General features: G+C 34.7%; 1 protein-coding gene across 1 annotated transcript in view; it reads left to right on the forward strand.

Annotated features, from left to right (window-relative positions):
* The first annotated feature begins 4,345 nt into the window (after positions 1-4,345).
* Positions 4,346-22,585, forward strand: part of SAMSN1 (SAM domain, SH3 domain and nuclear localization signals 1) — a 42,122-nt gene continuing 23,882 nt past the window's right edge. Inside the window, exon 1 of the mRNA XM_063304420.1 lies at positions 4,346-4,524. Coding sequence (XP_063160490.1) covers positions 4,468-4,524 — 57 coding nt within the window. The 5' untranslated portion in view covers positions 4,346-4,467. The remainder of the gene's footprint in view (positions 4,525-22,585) is intronic.

A 22,585-nucleotide genomic window follows, 5' to 3' on the forward strand; every position in this document is an offset into this window, starting at 1 on the left:
ATAGTATGAATGATCTATGAACTGGTAACTAAAGACAGCTGTAGCTTTGGTATTTCTCACCATCAGCAAAAGTAATGATAAATATATTCATGTCTAGATTAGCCTTATGAAAATTATCCACACCTTTGAACTTATTTATTTATGTATTTATTATTGAACTTGTATGTTGCCCAACTCACAATAACTCTGGATAACTCACAACAGTTAAAACAAAGAAATAGCAGTAAAACCAATCAAAAGGAAGGGGAAAAAAGATAAAAGATGGCAAGGATGACAGACTAGATGGAAACAAAGCAAGGGGTTTCACTCTTGCTCACCAAAGCCTGGGTGAAGAGTCAGGTCTTCTTGGCTCTTCTAAGCAACAGCAGAATGGGGGCCATCTGGATCTCAGGGGAATCTTATTCCAAATGGCATTTGTTAATTTCATTTAGCTGTGAACAATGTTTTGATGGCCAGAGGCCACCCTTCATGCTTTTTTTTTTTTTGGTGTACATAGGGCAGAGCTGGTAGACAGGGCCAGGATTTTATTGGAAGCTGGTTATGAAGGATATTAACATACTTTAAAAAGACAAATATCTTGCATAACCAGCTCCCAATACAATCCTGGCTACTTTACTAAAGTCTACTTTAGGTTATTCTTTCATGATAATCTTATTACTGATAGCACTGGATTTCTTGTGGGTAGTATTAGATTACAGAACATTTGGGACTTTATAATAATATTAACAACAACAACAACAACAATAACTGTGGGGGGAAGCAGGCAGAAAAGAACAAACAAAATTGTTTTATTACTGCTCAAATGTAACATTCTCATATGTAATACACATATGACATTGTATGTGAGAGAAAGATCAACTGAACCTCAGTTTATCACAAACAAGTTTTAATGTTATGACAATTCACCACTCTGGTACTCTGATATTAAGAAACTAATTCAGCTTGAACTGTTTACTGGTAGAAAATGGCTCTGGAGAAAGAAAGAGTGCTGACAACAGACTGCGTTTCCCTATTAATCAGAATACATGTTTGTTGATCTCAATTCTATTACGAGACGGGAACATGAATAATGTCACATTCATGGCTCAAATACCTTCTCCATCAAACACTTTCTCAAATCAACAAAATTTATCATGCCTTACCCTATGGGTACTTTACATAGTTCATTTATAAATTTGGAAAGGCTCCATTTTCTTGGCTACTCTAGGAAAAACCTTCGTTTTCAATGTTATAAAGTCATTTTCACCATCTTATTATATATAATTATATATAATTATCAAAATCATTTAATGTATTTTTAAATGTCAGCGGTAAAAAAAAATCCAGGTTTGGTTTATGAAAAGTTAAGTCTACAGTAGGTGTTGTACATACTGTATATTTTTGCTACGACTTAAGATATGGCAGTGTTCTGATTTCCAGATATACTTCTAAACTTTTAGAGAATTGTGGGCAAAGTCTTCTTCAGTACCTCCCATAGCAATGAAGGGCTCTTCCACCCAAACTTCCCAAGACTAGATCAGGACAGAAAGTAGCAGTCAAGAGAGAAGATGAGTAGTAGTTGTGGTGAGTAGAAAGTAAATAAATGACAGTCCTGAAAAAAAGTCTAGCTCAATCAGCATCTTAATCCAATATTGTAAAAAGCAGTAAGGAGCATGACAGCACCTGCGACTGCTATTATCTTCCTTACTTCCAGTATATCTGCACTGACTTCTGTCTAGGTCTTGGGGCCCAGCAACAGTGAGGGTAAAACAAATTATGGTGGTGAGAATAGTTGTAGCTGACTCATCAAGCACTTTTTTTTTACAAACTTGGTTTACAGTAAAGCTGAAAAATCAGCAGAAGTGAGCCCTCAAGGACTGCATCAGCCATTGAATTTGCCCAACTAAACTAGTTGCCGGATGACAAAAACATATTTGTGTAATATTGGAGGGAGTCTAGTGCATGTTTAATTTAGCTTGCTTGCTCTTTCTTTCTTTCTTTCTTTTTCTTTCTTTCTTTCTGCAAATATTTAGCACAAGGTCCTTTCTGAAAGAGGGATAAGTATGAGCTGTGGACCTGTTTATTTGGTTCCATTGCAGTTGATTTCATCGGTCACTGACAATACTGAAGCTCAGTTCTGCTGCTGTGACATGAATCCAACTAGTAGCTGCCAGTTTGAGGAATACAGTTATCATTGCTAAAAAAAACTGTGGTAATTAGGATCCTAGAGCCACTCATGCTGCAGATAATTGTGGCATGCAGATAATTGGATGCAATGTGGATATCCCAAATAGATCAAGAATTCAGCTTGTCATGGGCTCAAAGGTTATAAGGAATCAGGTGCTAGAGAGCCAGGAGGAACAGGATATATAATATATAAATGCAAAGACTGATGTGGGACACCTTTTCAGGAATCTAAAGATTGCATTTGTTTGGTTTTTCTCCCTGAAATTCTCACCATTACTAATATTTTAAGCCAGCAGAAGCACACTTAGCTAATTAACACTGCTGGTAAGCAATTCTAGTTTATTTATTTACAGTAGCCATAGATCATATGTCTGAAAACTACTGAGGTAGTTTATGAAGGTCTGTGGTATGTTTGGAACCTATGAATAGCCAAAAAGGTTTAGTGACAATTATTTCTTAGTCTATTTTCCAGTGTATTACTTTAGTGCACTAGAGAAAGTTGGAAGGAAGTTATTTTAATTTGGGTACCTACACTGAACTAATATTTGAGTTTTTTTAACACCAGTGATAGTGTTTACCACTGGTATGCAATAGTATTCACAGAAAAGCTTGCATGTAGCTTTATGAAAGGTGGTACTCTGTGTGAGGATTTAATGCTATTTTCAGTATAGAAGTGTAAGGATTTTTTTAAAAATATATATTAAAGTAGATAATGTTTATACATATACTGTATGTGCATATGAATATGAGGGAGATAGAATTAAAAAAACTAATGTGTGTATGTTGGTGACATTTATAATTCTCTGAGTGAATCCATAATATTGCATAAGCTTTCAACTCTCCTGCTCCACCTTCTGATCAATATTTTGCATTCCATTCTTCTTATTAAAGACCATTTGAAAATTAAAATATAAGAGTATATTCGCTTCTGAACCATTAGAATTCATTCAGAATTCCTGTTTAAGTAAATTATATACTTGTGATATTACCAGTGTTGGTCTTTAACTCTGGCATTTTCTACAACTAGTGCAGAGGTCAGTCTTTCAAGGGCAAAGATAATAATCAGATCAGCCTTCAACTGCTATAATTTTTCTGATGCATGAAGAAATAGAATAGATATGGGTGGGTACTATATCTCCTGAAATGGCCTCTTTCTTTCTATTTAACAATAAATAACCTGGTGAAAGGAGCTCATATATAAGTCTACATATGAATTCAGTTTTTATTAATCATACAGATGTTAACAGTGCACAGAAAAAGAAGCAATGTTTGAATGATCAGAGTAGTTTGATCCTTCTAATGGTTATACATTCCTTTAAAAGCAGTTGGAATATGGAATGTACATTTAGAATTGGAGTTCTTAATGTCTGTAAAACACAGAATGTGCATTTTCAAATTGTATGATCAATGTATACTAGAAGAATGGTGCTCTCTTTGCATTTATTCTCTGATTATTTTGTTGTCATGTCTCTACACAGGCATTTCAGCTGCCCTTATCATATGTATGAGAATGAGTTATATTGTCTTTTCTAAGAATTTCAGTTGTGACTCATTTCAAGAATACAGGATAGATTATCTCTGATTTAAACACAAGTCAAACAGCTTAAAACCTCAGGAAAAGCTTGGTTAAAGAATGAAGTCTGAATGTGTATTTCTGTTCATCCTAACTAATAACTAAAACACTACGATTGCTTTTCAATTTTTTTTGTTATAATTTCTGTCCTGTTGTATATGTAAGCTGCTTTATTGCTCCTTAATAACTGATACTAAAATATAAATACAAATAGAATGCAGATAAAGAATATATTGAAAGCAGAATTTCATATATATACTCACATATGGAAAATAACATGCTAATTAGTTTTTAGCATTAAACATATAATAATGAAGACTGCTGCTGTACACAAATGATAAAGCTATAAAATGGACTTCAGGACTTGTGATTCCTTAACTTTTCCGTCAAATGCTGCCTGTACAGATGGAGCCAATTTTTGTTGAAGTTACCATAAAATAAATGTTGGAGTTGAAATGTTGAAGTTGAAAGGTTAGTGTTAATAAAGTGTAACCTAAGGTTCTATTTCTTCACCCATTTCTTTTTCTGCTTCTCTTTTTGTCTTCCTTCCTGTCTTGAATATATCAACTGAAGCTCTGACAGAGCTGAGTAAAGCCACAACCTAAACAGAATAAGGAAGCTTTATTTAGCTGATTGAGCTATGTGCATATCATTTAATATTGTTCTGGGTCTGAGAAAAAAACAAGCAACACTTGTCTTGTAACATTTGAACAAATCTGAATTTTAAGATGTTGAAGAGAAAACCCTCCAATGTTTCAGATAAAGAGAAATCACAAAAAACAAAGGTAAGAAGTATTAGCATTTGAAGGCTGAATGTCAGGTTAGAAATCAGTTCTAAGATGTTTAAAATAGTCTAGGCTATATTGTTTTACGATTATAGGCTTCAAAAACTTTGCCAACTTCTTTTAATTCATGAGGACGGTGGACAGTTTCTCATGTTGATTTTGGGGACAGTTGCTCAGATGAAATTGGGTGGTAAACATGTTAATGTTGCTGTTAAGTATGTTGCTGTTAATGTCCTCAAATATATTGCCTCATTCTCAAATATCAAGAGAACAAAAAGATGCTAGAAATTATTTTTAATTCGCTCTGCTAAACACAAATATTGATATAGTCTAGAAAATGTACCATTGTCCTAATTCAAAGAGATGTGTGTCTTTCATCTGCATGTACTAATTGATCATTCAAATTAATATCATTTTCAAAACCAGGTCTGTGGGGTTGTATGTATGGTTTATCATTTAGTCTCCGGAACATTCATTCTCAGTCCAGCAGGAATATCTATCTATCTATCTATCTATCTATCTATCTATCTATCTATCTATCTATCTATCTATCTATCTATCTATCTATCTATCTATCTATCTGAAAATCAATCTTAGTTCAGAACTCTTTCAATTTAAAACTTTTTCACATGAAGCAAATAGAAATCAAAACTCTCAATGTATTACGTGTAATAAGCTGATTAATCCAAGAACCTTTGTGTCATACCAACAACTTTTTGTTTTTGGCCTTAATCAATACTGTAGATATTCTATAGATAATAACTTCCACCACCCCTAACCCTCACCCAGTGGCCTATATACTTTTGTGAAGCTTGTGCAGTATTTTAAGGGCATCAGAATTCTTTGTTTTTTCACAAAACACATCTCCCTGTTTGGAAGTTGTTTTAACTGTCACGTAGGTAGCTCTTTTTTGTTGTTAAATATTAAATTACAAAATAAAGATCAATTAAAAATCAATTTCCAGCCCCAATACTGATAAAGGGCTTATTTTCTCTAATACTCTTATGCATTCAACTCCATTAATTTATTACAAGACTTAAATCTTCAGTCTTACGTTTACTCATCAGGGAGTAAATCATACTTCAGACTGTGGCTTAGAAGGATATACTCCTCTCTCTCTCTCTTTCTCCTTCAGCGTGTGTATCTAAAGTATATACATACAATGCAACCCAATAAATTTGTGTTTGTCTTAATTTAGTTTAATGTTGCTTAACAATAGAGAAAGTAGAACTATTATATTCAACAAATGAACAGCTATGTTGCTAAACTGATTTTCTTTTAAAATTTAAAATGTGAGGTTCATAACTGTCTTTAATTTGCCATTTTCTGGAACATCTTTTCTAGTAATCTGACTCTGCCTTTTGTAACATTATCATTTAAAAAAACCCATCATAAAATAAACCAATAAAAAAAATTTAGCCAAAATTTAAGTTTATTGATCCGAACAGTAGAATTATATATCTCATTGAAATTAGTACAATTTAAATGTGATTATAGTAGGCTTGTGCCCCCAATTTTGAGCATTACTCAAGGAAGATAGGAGGAGTAACACTCTTGTTGTTGTTGTTGTTGTTGTTGTTGTTATTTCTGATTCATCTATCCTTCTTTTCTGTTCCTTTTTTTCCATTACTGGAAGAATAACAAATGCAGAAATGTACTTAATCTGATCCCTGTCAACTTTTTTCTTTCTTTTTATAACAATTTCTGTCATAACTTATCACTATGTATTATATGTTTAAATATAAGTATATGTTTAAATAGGCAAGAAACACCAAATTATTATTTTTTAATTATTTTTTAATTTATAGATAATCTTGTCTGTTCTGATACTGTCACTATAGCTGATATCCTTTATTAAAACTATGAGCTTAGATGTTGTTGGAAATATAAGGTATCTGGGGTCTGAAATTTCTTCTGCCATAAATTAATTTAATTATTTAATGGCAGAAGAAAGTTCATGCCCCAGATACCTTACATTCACATAGCACATAATGGATCTGGACTACTTGATGTTTCAGAATATCTGATGATATTTTTATGAGAAAAGGTGTTCTTCACCTCTAATCCACAGCATTTGTATAACTTTTCCAAGGCCCTCACAGCTGCTCCACAAAGTGCTAGTCTGCGGCATATTCTTACTATTGATGGTTGATCCTAAAATGCAGAAGCTATCCACCACTTTGATGCAGTATAATAAATATATAGACAATACAGAACTTAAACCATAGTTTCCCAATATAATCAAAGTTAGCTGTATAACATCTATCTGAGTTTCCTTAATCTATGGAGGGAGTTATTTAATCTTATGTGAATAATAATGAACAAGTCTAGGCTATGCAGAATTTAAAAGAGATGCTTCTTAACACATGGGGATGCACATAAAAAACCCTTCTCTGAATTAATAAAGAAGTGACAACTTTTACAACTGTTGTGTGGTTGTTTTAATGATAAAATACCTGCTAGCTCTGTGCTACTGTAAGTTATGAATCATCTCTTTCAAACCCTTTGCACGGCCCCAATGAGCAATGGTCAGTATAGACAATGAAGATAAGCGAATGGATCATTTCCTCTCCTTCAGCTTTGACTTTGTTATTTTTACCCCCTCAAACCTGATCTTTAAAAAAAAAAAAGATATTGTAAGCTGGCATACAAGCATGCCACATTACTCAGACATTTGATCTGCACAGAGCATTATCACTTTGGAAGAAGTTAAAATCTGTAGTAGTACTTCATTTACCATAAGCATGCGACCAGATCTTGAATTAGCATGTGAATAGTACATGGCCACCACAAGGCAAATATTACTTTAGTAAACCACAAGGCTAGCTATCTAGCATTTTTCTTCCCCATTTTCTCTACAAAATGTTATAGTTTATTCAACAGTCAAATCAGTTGAAAGAAATAAGATTTTATCCACCTGATATGTTAATTATTTGTGTTAAAGAAATATTTCGTAACTTTTCATACAAAATTTATTTTGATGTTATGCTAGCAAACCACTAAAAAATGGTCTTCCTTATATTACTAGTTCCAGATCATTTTGTGCTGATTTTTCTTACTGTACATATAAATGCTCCAATAAATGGGGTACTGGCTGTTATTTGAAGTGTTTGAGTGGAGAATTACAACCATTCCTCTATTTGTTAAATTGCATTTTGCAATTTTGCTTCTCCTAGCAATATTATTAGCAAACAAACCATATAGTTGGGAAATATTTAAGTACGTCTCTATAGTCATAAAAAGAGTGGGAAAATTTCACAATTTACTTCCCTATGAGTCTTCCTGGCTAGTCAGGCTTTAGTACTATAAAAGTATTGGTACACTTAGCAATTTCAAAACTTATCAAACAATTATTGTGTTTTTAAATGTTGGAATACATACTTATAATAACTTTACTTTTCCTTTCTTTCTCTTGGCTTCCCTCCAATAGCCATTTGTTTTTTAATTTTTCTTTCTTTTCTATCTAATCCTTTGGATGTTTTCTCAGAAAAAGAGTCCCTCTTTGTTCAGTGAAGTTGTACTTCTAGATAACTATGCATAGCATGGAACCTTAGTGTTTTATTTTTGTGTGTTTATCTACAGCACACAAAATGGCAGACTGAAGCTTTAGATTGCAAAAGTGATTTCACAGGCTGAATTTTTAATATTGCAACATAAATAAATATAATACACCTAAGCATATGCATATTAGATCAAGCAAGCATTGGGAGGCTTGTGAAACAGTTATGTGAAACATTCAGTATTTATTTAAAAGGCAAAAGGGGAATTTGTATTGTTTAATGACATTTGAAAGACCATCTTCCTTAACATTAGTTAAAGAGACAGGTACTCTATTTTGTGAATACCAGGAGTACATAGGATAAATATGTCAGAGAAGCAGTCCTTAGGAGCTAGTTTAGAGAACCCCATAGAATTCAGATAGCTTCACCTTCAGCCACTAAGTAAATTTCTTCTTCATACATTTAGTTCTTGGCCTGTCAAATGCTAACAATATCTCAGAATTGGCCTTTGATCTAACTTTTGCTTCTTGTATATTCTTATTGCACAGTACAATACTACTTTCAGTTCTCCACTGGACCTTAATGCATGTCAGAGGTATCTTTTATTATTTATTTCAATGTGTCTGGACTGCAGGCTACACATTTAAGGGAGAACGAGACGTACAAATAAAATAAACAAATGATCAAAATAATTACAATGATCAAACATTCTTTTTAAAAATATTATGTAAAATGGTAGGTTTACAAGGGCAGTAGCATTAGTTCGAATATTTACAAAGAAAGTACCTTGCAGAATTCACAGGTAGCTACTGAAAATATTTGATCCCAGTCCTCACCAGATGAACTGACAGCATGTACACAGCTTGAAAAGCCCTGGGGATCATACAGAATAGGAATAGGCAGTTTGATTTGTTGGGCCAAGGCCACATGTGTGTTTGAGCAGTAAGTCAGCAGCTACACCCCTAAAAGTGGTTCAGGACATTTAAAAATGTTTTTCAAAACTAACATGTGGCATGTTAGTTACTGTGCTGTTTAATTACAAAGTTTCCCCATAGAGTTTTCAGTAACATTAATAAAGGATAGGATTTAATTGAGAAGAATTAATTCTCCTCCTGTTTCTCTGCTGGAAATTCTTAAAATTCTCCCCATTTCAGATATAAAATTCAGTTTTAAATCTGTATATTTACAGTAGTTACTTGCACCGCATTTTTTAAAAGGGCAATTACTCTCTTCCTGATATACAGTATATCCCTTTGCAATACAGTTATTAAGCAAAACTATGAAGTCAATAGCAGATATTAAAAAGTGAAGTAAGAAGCAGCGAAAGAGAGAAGAGGTGGTGGTAGCAATGGAAAAGTGACAGCAGAACTGGCATAGAAAAGTGGGAAGCTGGTTAAAAGTTGTGGCTCTTCATTGGAGGTAATCCACATAACAAGAGGGGTATGTTAAAGAAAAATACAAGAAATACACTAATCTGGCATAGTTCTTTATGTGAACACTTTTAGAACAAAAGAAAGTGTGCTTCTTTTGTTTGCAGGATGCCTTACAATCAGTTCAGAACTCCATAGGTGTTTCAGGGCAGATGAGATTGTCCCATTTACCTCACTGGAAAACTGGAACATATCTACACAGTTGCACTCAAGCATACAGGAAAAGTACTGCAAAGCAGCTTCTTCTAGTGATCTTAGTTGGACAAAACTAATTTGTAGAAAACTCAAAGTGTGTATCCTCCTACAAAGAGAAGAAGCAGCGTAATGGAATTAAGGTATTTAATATTCAGGGATGCATGTTAAAGATTGCATGCAAAATACCTTATACCAGTTGATTATGTGCCATCATTTCATTGTTGACTCTTAGTGACCACATAAACAGATATTCTCCATAACAATCTATCCCTAACCTGGTCCTTTAGGTCTTCCAATAGTGCACCCATCACCACTGTAACTGTATCCACCTGGCATGAGTTATAGCATTAGACACTTAAATTGAGTCAAGTATATGAATTAAACAAATGTCCTGTTATATGAACTGATTCAGTTTTAAAAAGGCTACATTTTATCTTTAACATACAAATGCAATTCATGAACTTCCGGTTGAGACATGACAGACTGAACAGCTGTCCGAGGCCTCAGTGGGCAGAACTGACAACACAGCAGTTTTTTCGTGCTCAGGCAGGTTTTCCTGAAGCCCAGGAGTGTTTTTCCAGAAGAAGGAAAACACCTGGAATCACCACATCTGTCCTCCAGATGGCTGCTTGCAGTCAGAAGGTTGCTAACGGCATTCAGATTTGACTGGTAAGAACTAGCTGGGAGTCTAGGACGTCATGATTTCCAAGCTGCACTGTAGCATTAAAGGGACACTAAGACTGGCCACCCCATTTCTAAATCACCCAATTTATATTTCTTTTAAGTACACATATCCTAAGAGAGGCTTTCTACAACAAGAAGAAGTGGGTTCTCTTGGTGCTTATCGTTATTTTTGAGATCAATTTTTTTAAAAAAATCTTTTAAAGTTTTGGACCTTGTTTTCCCTCCAAATAGTAAGGAGGATTGAGAGTAAATAATTGTCTCCCTGTTATTTTGTTTGTATTAAATTTGAAGATATTATCATTTTCCTACACATTGAATTGGCTTTTTTGAACTTTCAGTTCAGTTCTGTTTCTACTTTCACTGGAGAACTGTCTACATATCTCACTTTCACTTATGTAAACACATTTCGGAATTCTTTCATATCTTTGACTTTTGCTGGTTAAGCTCCTAGGGGGCGCCATGATCTACTGCTTGAGACATGGAAGATTTTAAACAGACTTTCTCTGACTTCCACCAAGATTTTAAACAGATTCTTTCTGATTCCTACTAAATTTTTATGCTAGGCATTCAGGACATTGTGGAAAATATAAGTGTCATTATGTCATGAGTGCCGTTGAGCTGAAGACATCAGCACAACGGCACACATGACAATAACAAGGAAGCAGAGGAAGGGACTCAAGATAAGCATAGCACGCACAACAACAGCCACAGACCCTAGCCAGAGGATGCAGCCATCAGAACACAAAGGAGAGAGAAGGAAGGACAAAGACTAGGCGGATCGTGAGGCACACCCAAGCTGTTAGCAAAAGCGCAACGGAGATCACCCAGCTGACAGCAATCACCGGCTGAATGAGGAAACCGATGATGGGCGATCCCGGGGCACCAGCTGGGGCCTCGCAACCCTTCACCTACCGGCAAGACAGCATGCGGGACAAAGGGGGGATGACGTAACCCAGGGTAAGGGGGCGCTGACCGGCGCGGGGTATTTAAACCCCGCACCGGCGCGCTCCCCTCACTCTCAGCTTTTTTCGCAACTGACACTACGTATGAAATAAACCGGAACCTGCTCTCCTTTGAATCAGCGTCTGTGTTTTACTCTGCGGTAGGCAGTGCATGACACATGAGTGAGGATGGTGAGCAGGGGGCTCCCATCCAGGCTGTAAAGCGCATGCATAGTACTGAGGAATTAGGTGGCCATTCAAAGAGACACAGATCGGGCCCGCCTTAGTCTTTGGGGTTTATATGTCTGGGTTTTTCCCATGCTTCTTCAGTTTGTTAGGATTCTCTGTTTAATGTAGCAGTAATAAACACTAGAGACCTACTCCACGTTTCAGCGTGATTTCTGACTGTTAGGACAATAAGGTCTAAAATGGGTCATCTGGTTGGGGATGTTGGGGATGAAACTGAGGAAATGAACAGCAACAGAAATGCCTCTTTTAAGAGTGATCTTGTGATTTCTGTTGAAATGCTGGATGAAGATCAGATAGTCGAGTTGAAGAAATTGAAGGGAAAGATCAAGTTGCAAGCATAAATGAAATTGATCTTCTGATGGAATGCCATGGAAAAGAAGGGGTTGTTAGGTATGGGAACTCTCCTGAGGAGAAGTCAGAGTTTTTTGGGGGGCAGGTGGGCTGTTCGATTTTTTTTTTTTTAAGAAAAAGGCTCTGTGTGCATTGTGGTGATATGTAAATGTTCTGGTTTATTTTGAAGGGGGATAAGAATTTAAGAATATTTATCTGGATTGCTTATAGGCTGATTTTATCTGGATTGCTTTTGGCTGACTTCATTTATCTTTAACGATTTGGACTAAGATTATTAAGGTATAATAAAAAAAATAATGTCTGGTTTTGGGTTTAATATGATTAAGATTATTAAAATTGTTGTATTATCAAGTACAATGGCAGGCAATTTATGTTTTTTAGTTTGATCTTTATTATAGTAGACAGGAATGTATAGAATAGTAGTAGGAAGGAAATAATTAAATAAATGTTATCTTTGGGAGGAGTTGATTAGGAGGTTTATATTTTTTCTTTTCTTTTAATATAAGGGGAGGGGGCAACTGTATTTAGTGATTTTTATAATGTGCCAATGGAATGATTTAGAGAAATAATGTGATTTTGGTTTAATATAGAGTAAGGGATTGAATATGGAAAGTAGTTGTATATCCTTACTTTTAAAAGCTGGCAGTCACCTCTTTTTGTAACTTTAAAAAAAAAGAATTCCCTTGTGTTTTCACACTTTCTTAGTTTTTTTTTCTTTTTTTCTTTGTAGTTTTTGTTTTGCTGTAGCTTTTATCTTTGCTTGAAACTTAATAAAATTCTTATTGAAAAAACAAAAGCAATTCATCACTCCATATTGTGGTTATATTATGAATATTTGTTTGTGAACAAAGGCATAAAGTACACTAAAAACTAGTAGTTCTTGGAAAAAGACATGGACTTGAATGAGGCTGCTGGAGTATCAGATTTATCTTACTTTCCCCCAAATCATTTCCTTATATTGTGAAGGATAATATAAAATAAATGTTACTGCCATACGAACCATACCAACTGCTCTGTGGAAGGTTGGAAGTAAAAAAGTTAGAAATAAAGAAATGCCCTAAGGTTAGATTAAGTTGTCTAATATTGCAAAAGTATGTCTGAAAGTTAATTTTAAAAAGTGAAAAGTAAAATCAGTCAGCTATAGTTTGTTTTATCATATTTTTATAACTTTAAGAAGTTATTAGTCTATAATGTTTTCCTCACTTGCATGTTATTCTAATTGTAATGGATGTGTACATTTACACTTGGTGGTAAAGATAGCAAGAATGTCTGTCATGAATAATCTTTAATATAATTACTGAATGAGATCAGAGCCATCTGGACTTTATTTATATTTAGTAGCTATGTGTAATTGTTTTATAGTGCACTTTTATACTGGAATTCTATTATATATTTATTGTTTTTTTATTATTTTGTTGTAAACCGCCCAGAGTCCCTCCGGTGGGAGGAGATGGGCAGTGACAAATTTGATAAATAAATAAATAAATAAATCTTCCAAAAAGCACTGCGACTTGGGCAAAACAATCTAAATCAGATAATATCTGGCTGTGAAGGCTTGTGTGAGAAATTCCTATAACCCTGTGGAAACAAGTCTTCAAGAGCATGGTTATGAAAAGACTGTTTCCTGTAGAACAAAAAAAATGAGAGGGGGCACAGAAAACTAAGAAAAAAGGGGAAGAAAAATATCCCAAATACCAGCAACATTTCATTTTTGGCTCAACCCAACATGTTATAATGAGCTCATATAATGTCCTGTATATAGGATTTTTTCTGAAATGCATTAGGCTTTTACACAATATTTTTTTTTTTACTGGAATTTTGGTTTTTTTCTTTTTCAATTTGTTTGTTTTTTCTGCTTCCTGTACACCATGTAAATTAAGCTGGTGAGAAGTAATCTCGTCTACAATCTATTATCAAAAGTCATTAAAGGCATCAACCTCCCTATATTTTCCTATATTGTTCATAGATGCTTTGGGCGCAACCAATGGAAAACACTACATCCTCTCATTTATTTCACTGAAACTAGGACAGGACATTTTTACATCAGATACGAAGGCTTTTCTGTTTTATTGACAAAAACAAGTTAATCCTTTCAATATTTACATTTTTTTTTCTCATAAGATTGCTATTACTTTAAATTTCCCATGCATTTAAGCTTGGTCATTTATTAGGAAAGTGTATTTTGAAGCAAACTACCATAGAAACCTCCCTTCAAATAATGGAAAAAGTTTATGTTTTTGTGACAGTAGCTTTAGGGACCAGTTTCTTAACCTAGTCTCTTGTAAACATGGAGAGACTCATTTAAATCCATGATAAATGTGATTTTTTGTTTTAGAAAGGAAATTGATAGTGATATCTAATGTTTTATAGACATGCCAGTTATATCCATATTATGCAGTTATTTTGATAGGCTGTCTTCCAGCACATAATAGCAAATAATTAAATTATGAATAAGAAGACCTGGATTCTATTAGAAGGTTTGTGGGGCAGGTTTAGTTCCAGGGCCTATGTTCAGCCTTTTCCCATACAGGTCACCATCTGTGCTGCTTGTATTTGCTCCTCTCTGTTCATCATGTGTTTGTAAAAAATCTTGCTGGGTGAGCCTGGTCAAAAGGCTCTATGTGGCATCTTCACAACAGCTGACCTTTTTCTTCAGAGTGACTTGCTTAGCTGGTAAAGAGAGGAGGGGGGAATTGCCTCATTTGCACCACATGACTCATACTGGCTTCTCACTCTTCTTTCACAATCTTGGTGGAAGGGCTGTTGTTTGCACCACTGGTCTCTAGCACTGCTGTAGAATGCTTATAGTAATTTCTAAATTATGCTGCTGGATATTTTTAAAAAATCTTACATTTTCCTAAGATACATGTTCCCGGATGCAGGGATAAACTCAGCACAACATTAGAACAGAGATAAGTTACCAATAATATTAGACAAGGAGCTTACATTTGGAGAATATGCAGTAATGGGGAAATTAATAGCATATACAGTATTGACAACAGAGGTTTAACCAAATTTAAGCAAGAATGGCTTCCATACATACTACATATTACACAGCAAAGCAACTATAAAAATTTAAGGAATGATTTTTAAGAACTAAAGAACTAAAATCAGAAATGCAGAAAAAAGTGTTTATATATTTGTTTATCAGTCACAGTACAACAAAGGGCAAGTTAGAAATATTTATCTATAATGTTTTTAGTAGTTTTTCTATTTTTTAAAAAAATAAATAGTGGAGACTTTGGCACTCAGCTCAAGAGATTCAAATCCTTACTTATAAGTAATTTAATGTACTTTGTTTATGATTAATATCTCATCATAGATAGACTAACTGTAGCCTAACTGTACAATCTTGGTAATGCCTGTATCCACTTACTTATATTATATTTCTTTACTGACTTTTTTTCATATTCTTTTCCTTTGCTTGCTCATTTACTCTTTTTTCTTTAAAACTGATTAATAAAATATTGCATTTTTTTAAAAAAGGAAGAAATATACTGTAGAAAATGGTGACAAAAGGATTTCAATAATCAGTGTCAATGGTTCACATTTGTTTTTTTAAAAAAAAAAACAAATTAAGTATTCAAGAAGAATTGTATCTGTTAAAGCTATTAGATATAGACTTATATATATGATAATCTGATTAATTCTATCACTGTTGCAAATTTAATAATGCAAAATTAGCATTGATTGTAATGTATTTCTGTTTTATTTGTATCATTTGCATTTTATAATGCAGTAAAACAATTAACTTCAAAAAAAATCAGATTTCCTGATTTTCCAATAAAACTAAATAGTCCTTTTGAACCAGAAGATTAAGTCACTTAGGCCTTATAAGGCACTATTTATAATGAAATTATTATTTTAGCACATAAGTATTATAGTAAGAAGAAAAAATGTGTAAATAAAACATTAATAAAACAGAATGGTTATGCTAAGTTTATAAGAGCTGGGATAAGTCTTACCTAACTTGAGAAATATGTTTTTAGACCATGGGAAATTACTTCAGAGAAAAAAATATACATTTTAAAAAGGAAATATTACCACTAGTTACATGCTACAGTCCTGAGGTTGCTTCATCTACATATTGGGATATTCATATGGTAGGGTATGCCAAATATCATGAAGCTTTTTCCCTGATGTGGTTAGTCAATGAGGTTTATTTGCATTTCACTCCTATTATACTGGAGAGACTGTGGAACCGGTATCACCCTACCTAGGCAGTTCTGGACGACAGCATAAGCAATCAATAAGCAATTGTCTCCAGTTCTTATAAACCTTAGTGCAGGGAGTCTTTTCAGCACTTTGATCAATGAAGAAACAAAGAGAGACAAAATACTCTTCTTTTATCAACTTTGGAATGACTTCCTATATAACGGAATTAAGATCATGGTCAATCCAGTATTTGAAAAACAAATCTTAATTTGCACACTTAGTACACTTAGTTTGTACTCTGTGGAATCACCCACACACAAAGTTCCTTCCTCCATTTGTCTCCCTAGTTGTCCCCTGCTCTATTTGCAACATTATGACTTTACTCACTAGCTTATAAACCAATTCCAAATATTCTAAGAAAAAAAAATGTGCTCATTCTTTGTTAATGGAAGATTATGTATAATACATCTTCACATAAAACTATAATGACTTTAAGAACACAACAAAATGTCTAGATTCCAAAACATCCACCAGTTTGGGAGCTGTTGGCTGGAGCTGTTTATAAGCCTTACTATATTCATGGCAGCACTCAACCTCAGGTGATATAAAGCATGCAAAAGAGATCTTCCTGTCAGTTTTATTATTTCTAAAAAGGTTCCCCTTGAAGGAGAAGAGTGACCTTGTTCTGCTGAGCTGACATGTGCCATTGAATTAATGGCTAAGCTTTGCTTTAGGGAAGCTTGCAGAAACATTACAATGCTTGTGGCTGAGTTTGCTGTGCACATTAATCAGGTAAACCAAAATGATGCATCAAACATTCATTTAAAAGTAGTAAAATTCCTCTCCCCTATCCACATACCTAAAAAGAAAAAAAAAATCTTCCTAAGAATTAGTGAATTGTTGGCCATCACTTACAGTCAAGGGCATTGTTGCATGGATGCAGTAAAACAAAAGTCAGGGTTGAAACTTTTCTTATTTCAAGGTATTAAAAATGTGAAGAAAGTTATTGAAGGGGCAGATTAGGACCTTTATCTAATGTAAACATTATCTTCTAGAACATATTTGCTTTAAATTTACATGAACATAAAATTAACTGGTATTATGATTCATAATAATGTTGTATTAACAAGCAAGAAGTTTCATCATCAATTTAATAAGATCATACTCAATGGATTTAATTAGATGATTTCTTCTGTTTAACAATATTTTTTTTGCTACAGTCTTTTAATAAATTGGGCTACATAAAGTTTAGACATGCATAAAATTTGATAATATTTTCCTGCCAGACCATTTTATGGCTCTCATTATCAAAACATGGCATTCCTTAGCTTTGCCATTTATACTTTCAGTTCTCTATTCCTTGTGGTAGCTTTTTTCATATAACAATTGAAAGCAGAATCTATACATACCATGCTGTAACTCAGGCAGAGTGAAGGAAAAAGCTTTAAATATATGAATATACAGTGTACCATCCTCAATTAGCTGGAAATAGACTTGTTCTTGAAAATTTGAACTTGATATAGTTTCTGAACTAGCCAATTAAGAAATACCACATTCATGCTAGAAATAATAGTTTTCCCTAAATAAACTTGTCTCTAAAAGAAACTACTATCAGAGGTACTTCAATAAATTATTAGGGACTTCTGTTATATGAAATATGGGATATAATAAAAGCAACATAAGATAAAGCATCAATACAGTAAAATGGAGACTGTAAAAGTGATGTTAGGTAACTAAAAATGTAATTTGGGAAGAAAATGAAACAGAAAGCAAAATTATGCTTATAGTTTCTACAGACTGACAGGAAAGAGGCATGTAGATGTTCTTCATTCAAATTTACTTCATTGAAAACTTGGAGAAATATTTTTTCCTCAGAACTCACTTTAGGAAAAAAAAGCCTAAAGAAAAATGAAAATGTTTCCATCTTTCATGAAATAATACACTCAAACATTGCAATCCATAACCATTTCACAAAATAATAATACGGGCTTGAATTTTGGGGAAACACAGTTTATTATTTCTTCCCCCACTTCCTGTTGGAAGAAAGTATTTGTCTTGAAAAGCTGAAATATGATATAAGCAATTATACAAAATATATCTAGTATCCATGTTTTGCCATTTAGGATTTTATATTCTCAGGTACATATATTGACCTGTGGAAAATGATCCTAAAACGTATTTTGACTTCTTATTCAGATGGCTGATCTTTAGTCAGGCATATACATTCTGTACCATTTGGTGTCTTAAGTACACAAAAGGAAGGTCAGCTACTTTGCAGTCAAAAATGGTTCCTAGGCCTTAAAATTAAAGCATAAATAAATGTGGAAGGACTGAAGTCAGAGGATATTATCTTAGTTTCAAAGGAGCATTTATGCTGATAAAAATGACTGCAGGTGGTCCTCACGTCCCAATCGCTCATTCAGCAACCATTTGATGTTATGATGGCACTGAAAAAGAAGACTGTCGACCAGTCCTCAAACTTGTGGCCATTGCAATATCAGCAATTTGGATGCATGGTAACTGGTGCACATTTATCATGGTTGCAGCGTCCCATGGTCATGTGATTGCCATTTGTGACCTCCACTGCTGGCTTCTAACAAGCAAAGTCAAAGGGGAAGCCAGCAGGAAGTTGCGAGTCAGTCATGTGACACAGTTAACAACCGTGGTGATTTGCTTAATGACCGCAGCCAGAACTGATGTCATACATCTGGTGCAGTCATATGATGTTTCACGTTACAACTGCATTGCTTAGTAATGGAGTTGCCAGTCCCAATTGCAGTCACACAGTGAGGACTACCTGATGGTCATATTTCTTTAAGTTGTTAAATTACAATTAGTACATATAAAACCCAAAATAGAAAACCTGTGGATGAATATTGCCCTGCTTAAACACAAAACCTCTTTATCTTTTGCTTTGATCATGGGCTATTCAGCAATCTTTTCTACAATAAATATTTACCAAAAGCACAATCAAATAAATACTTATCTCATTCATTCCTTACCAATTTCAGTAGCACTTTTACAAAAGCCAAACTAAGCTTATTAAGGCTGTATATTTTACAAAACATTAGTGAAATAAACAGACAGTTACCATAACATAACTAGGTAAGTTTTAAAGCTGTCTTGAGTCTCACGGTAAGCAGTACAGTTAATTTTACCCAATATTGGATGCTGATAACTCCTGGGATATGCGATACAGGAATATGATAGAGAAATAATAATACAACACTGGAAGCCAGAGGTCTAGAAACTTGATGTACAGTGGGCCTCCAAAATGAAAAGAGAAGATTTAGATAGACATTGAATAATACAGTAAACATCAGCACGTAAACTATCTTCATTCTGTTTATACCTTCACTTCTCCATTCTGGCAATCTATCTCTGAATAAGACTGACAATCACACTGATGTTTTTAGAGTTCTTCATGCTAAAGTAAAATATATTGCTCCAAAGAAAAGAACTATAGAAAGCTGAGCAACAGTATTTTCCATGTATATTATATATTGTTTTGATAGCAGTTCATGCCCTGAGTCTCTAGATAAAGGTGAATTCATGTGGTTGCTGAATTCTACATCACATGATAATGTTGGAATGTGGGATCTTTTCAACTCACCAATTAGGATTACAGTCCTTGCTGTGCCATTCCCCTGGGTTGCCTAAATTTATTAGACTTACTAGAACAAAGAAGGGAAAAGTCACCAGGACTGCCTTGATACAGGGCAAATTTGGGAAAACATAGAAAAGTCCCAAAGTATACCATAGCAGGGACTGAAACAATACTGGATCCAGTTCAGATCACAGTAAATTTTGAAGTTCACCTTCAAAACTGGATCTCTGTACATGTGGGTGTGTCAGAAGGGGAAGGTATAACATAAATCCCTCTTTTCTGGCTTATTGCATCACTTCAGTGCTGTTTATGATCAATCCAATCCAATCGTTTCCACCGGTAGATGCACTCTGGGTCCCATCCAGCAAACAATGTCATCTTATAAGATCCAGGATGCATGCCTACTCTGTTGCGGCACCTGCTCTCTGGAATGATATCTGCCCAGAGATTCATGTAGCTCCCACCATTATTTCAAAAGCTACTAAAAACTTTGTTGTTCTCCCAAGCCTTGGGCTAGTGTGGTTGTGGAGCTCATTTTAGTTTAGTTTAATTTTGTCTGGCTTAAGACTGCGGGTTTGTTCTTCTGGTCTGCCGTGTTCTCTTTTTGCATATATTGTTTCTCTTTTATATGTAAGTCACACAGAATCATCAAGAGGTCAGGCAGCCTCAAAATTGGCTTTAATTAATTAATTATCGTAATAATCCATAGTACAAACTGCACAGCTGCACTAATGTATTAGCTAATTCACACATAATGGCTGACTCAGATATGCATTCTTTTTAGGTTAGGAGTCAGGATAGCAAATGTCCATGTACTCATTCACACAAAAATACACCTTACACACATGCACACAAACACACACTTACACATTATTCTTTTCCTCTCACATATCCATCCCAGAGATTCACTTCTGGAGGAAGTGTCCCAAACATCCAGATAATCAGTTGGCTCTGAAGGGAACCAGATTGTTTGATTTCCTGCTATTAATGGTATTAGGAAGCCAGCTTCCAGTCTGATCAGCTGGCCAGTAGGAAAAGTGATCTCTATGCATTGAACCACAAATTAAAAGAAAAAGGGAGAAATGCAACTAAATACTATTTTGCAAAAAATAGCTACTTCTACACATACTGCTGAAGAGACCAATGACTAACCCTTGCATTTTCCAGTGCATCTTCTAATCAAAAAGATCTGAGAGCTTGGAAAGAACATTGCAGCTTTCTGAGTTTTGCTCTTAATAGGTGCAAACAAGCCCTGTCCCTCCTGCACATTTATGTTTGGGGTGGTTAATGTGCTTAATGTAGCAATTCTGCCAAAAGGAATCACTTAATCTTATGGGATTCTAAATACCAGTGTCAAAAGCAATGGGCCATTCTTTTTCCAAAAGACTGCACTTGCTTTAAAAACTTTGCTAACCCTGGAAAGAAAGAAAGTTTGCATGTTGCTATGTTAGCTTCCTGAAGTTGAAATTTGCTGCACCTAATATTGTGGCTCATGTACAATGTAGAAGCAAGCAAAAGTTATGTTTCATAGGCACACATATACACAGACACATACTTTATGGGGCCCCAACTCTTCCATGCATTGTTCTTTACTGTTAACAGGGGGGTTAAAATCCATTTTAAAAAATGGCAGCTGTATTGATTACTTAATGGGGAGTGAAAAAATTTAGGGCTGAGAATGCTGAAGTAAGCCTGCTTAATGCTCTCCTGTGCAACAAACCCATTATCTACAGTGGTAGAAAACCATCCTGCAATCTTCATTAATGTTTAATAAGTGCAGAGCAACACTCAGCTAAGATACATGACGAAATGGCCCAAGGCCTCTGTTTAGAAAGCATATGAGACTCTGAAGGGATAACTGATTTCCCCAAGCTCCAGTTGTGTATGAGAACAGCAGCAATAAGCATTATTTCCCATTTGTTCCTTGGTGTCTCACTATTACACTGGCATTCCAAAAAAACAGTAGTTCACGGCAGGCATCCTGACTCTGCAGAAAATGCTGTATTATAGCATGAACTTGCTCCTTGTGTAGTTAACTAGGGTGGTAGGTAATTGCTGACTTCCTCAGGCCTTTCCTGCCTTCCATTTTCCCATAATACCTTGGAGCATGGTCAGCAGGAATGACAAGTTCAGCAAAAGGTGTTAAACCAGCTTGATAGACCTGTAATGTAATGGGGCCTATGTCTATAGCACTTTACTGAGCTGTTCTTTATCATATGTCACAATGTTGGTCACTACTTCAATATAGAAAACTACTTCAATATTCAACTTTGAAATAAAATGTTAACTGTTTAGTCCAAGAGTTTCATCTGTACCCATTTTTTTCAAATGTATAACAAAATAAAGGTTAGCCAATCAGTGCTTTGCTGGAATATTTCATCAAGGATATGGCATTAAATATGTGTAAGCATTGACATTTTTGTTTTCTCTTCTTTCAGTATCAGTCTGGAGGAATTCATTAGAGCTGAGGCCTTGGGGCCCCAGAAGGGGGAAAGCACCAGTGGAATTTATGAAAATAGAAACACCTTTTCCAAAGAGATTGCAGGATTAGAAATGTTCATTAAGGCCACAATCTGGTGGGAAAGGATTCATGTCACCAATCATAGTCACTCCTTTCATTTAAGATTCCTTGTTAAGTACTTGCGTGCTCTTAATATCATTGGGTCAACCTTCATGCCAGGACATGCCAGTAAATGGTTTTAATAGATATATGTATTATGTTCTTTTATTATTGATGTTGTTTTAATTTTTCATTGGGAGTTGTCCATAGATCGATATAAGATGGGCAGCTATATAAATGTTTTAAATAAATAAATAGATATAGATAGATAGCAGCTCTCCAGACACTTAATACCTTACTTAGCAACTGGCTTACTTTGCCAAAGACTCTCATACATGATGTGGCTAAATCAGATTCTACTGCAGGCAAGAATAAGCCATAGAGAGAGA

Source organism: Candoia aspera, chromosome 5, assembly GCF_035149785.1.
Source record: "Candoia aspera isolate rCanAsp1 chromosome 5, rCanAsp1.hap2, whole genome shotgun sequence".
In the NCBI taxonomy this organism is placed as follows: domain Eukaryota; kingdom Metazoa; phylum Chordata; class Lepidosauria; order Squamata; family Boidae; genus Candoia; species Candoia aspera.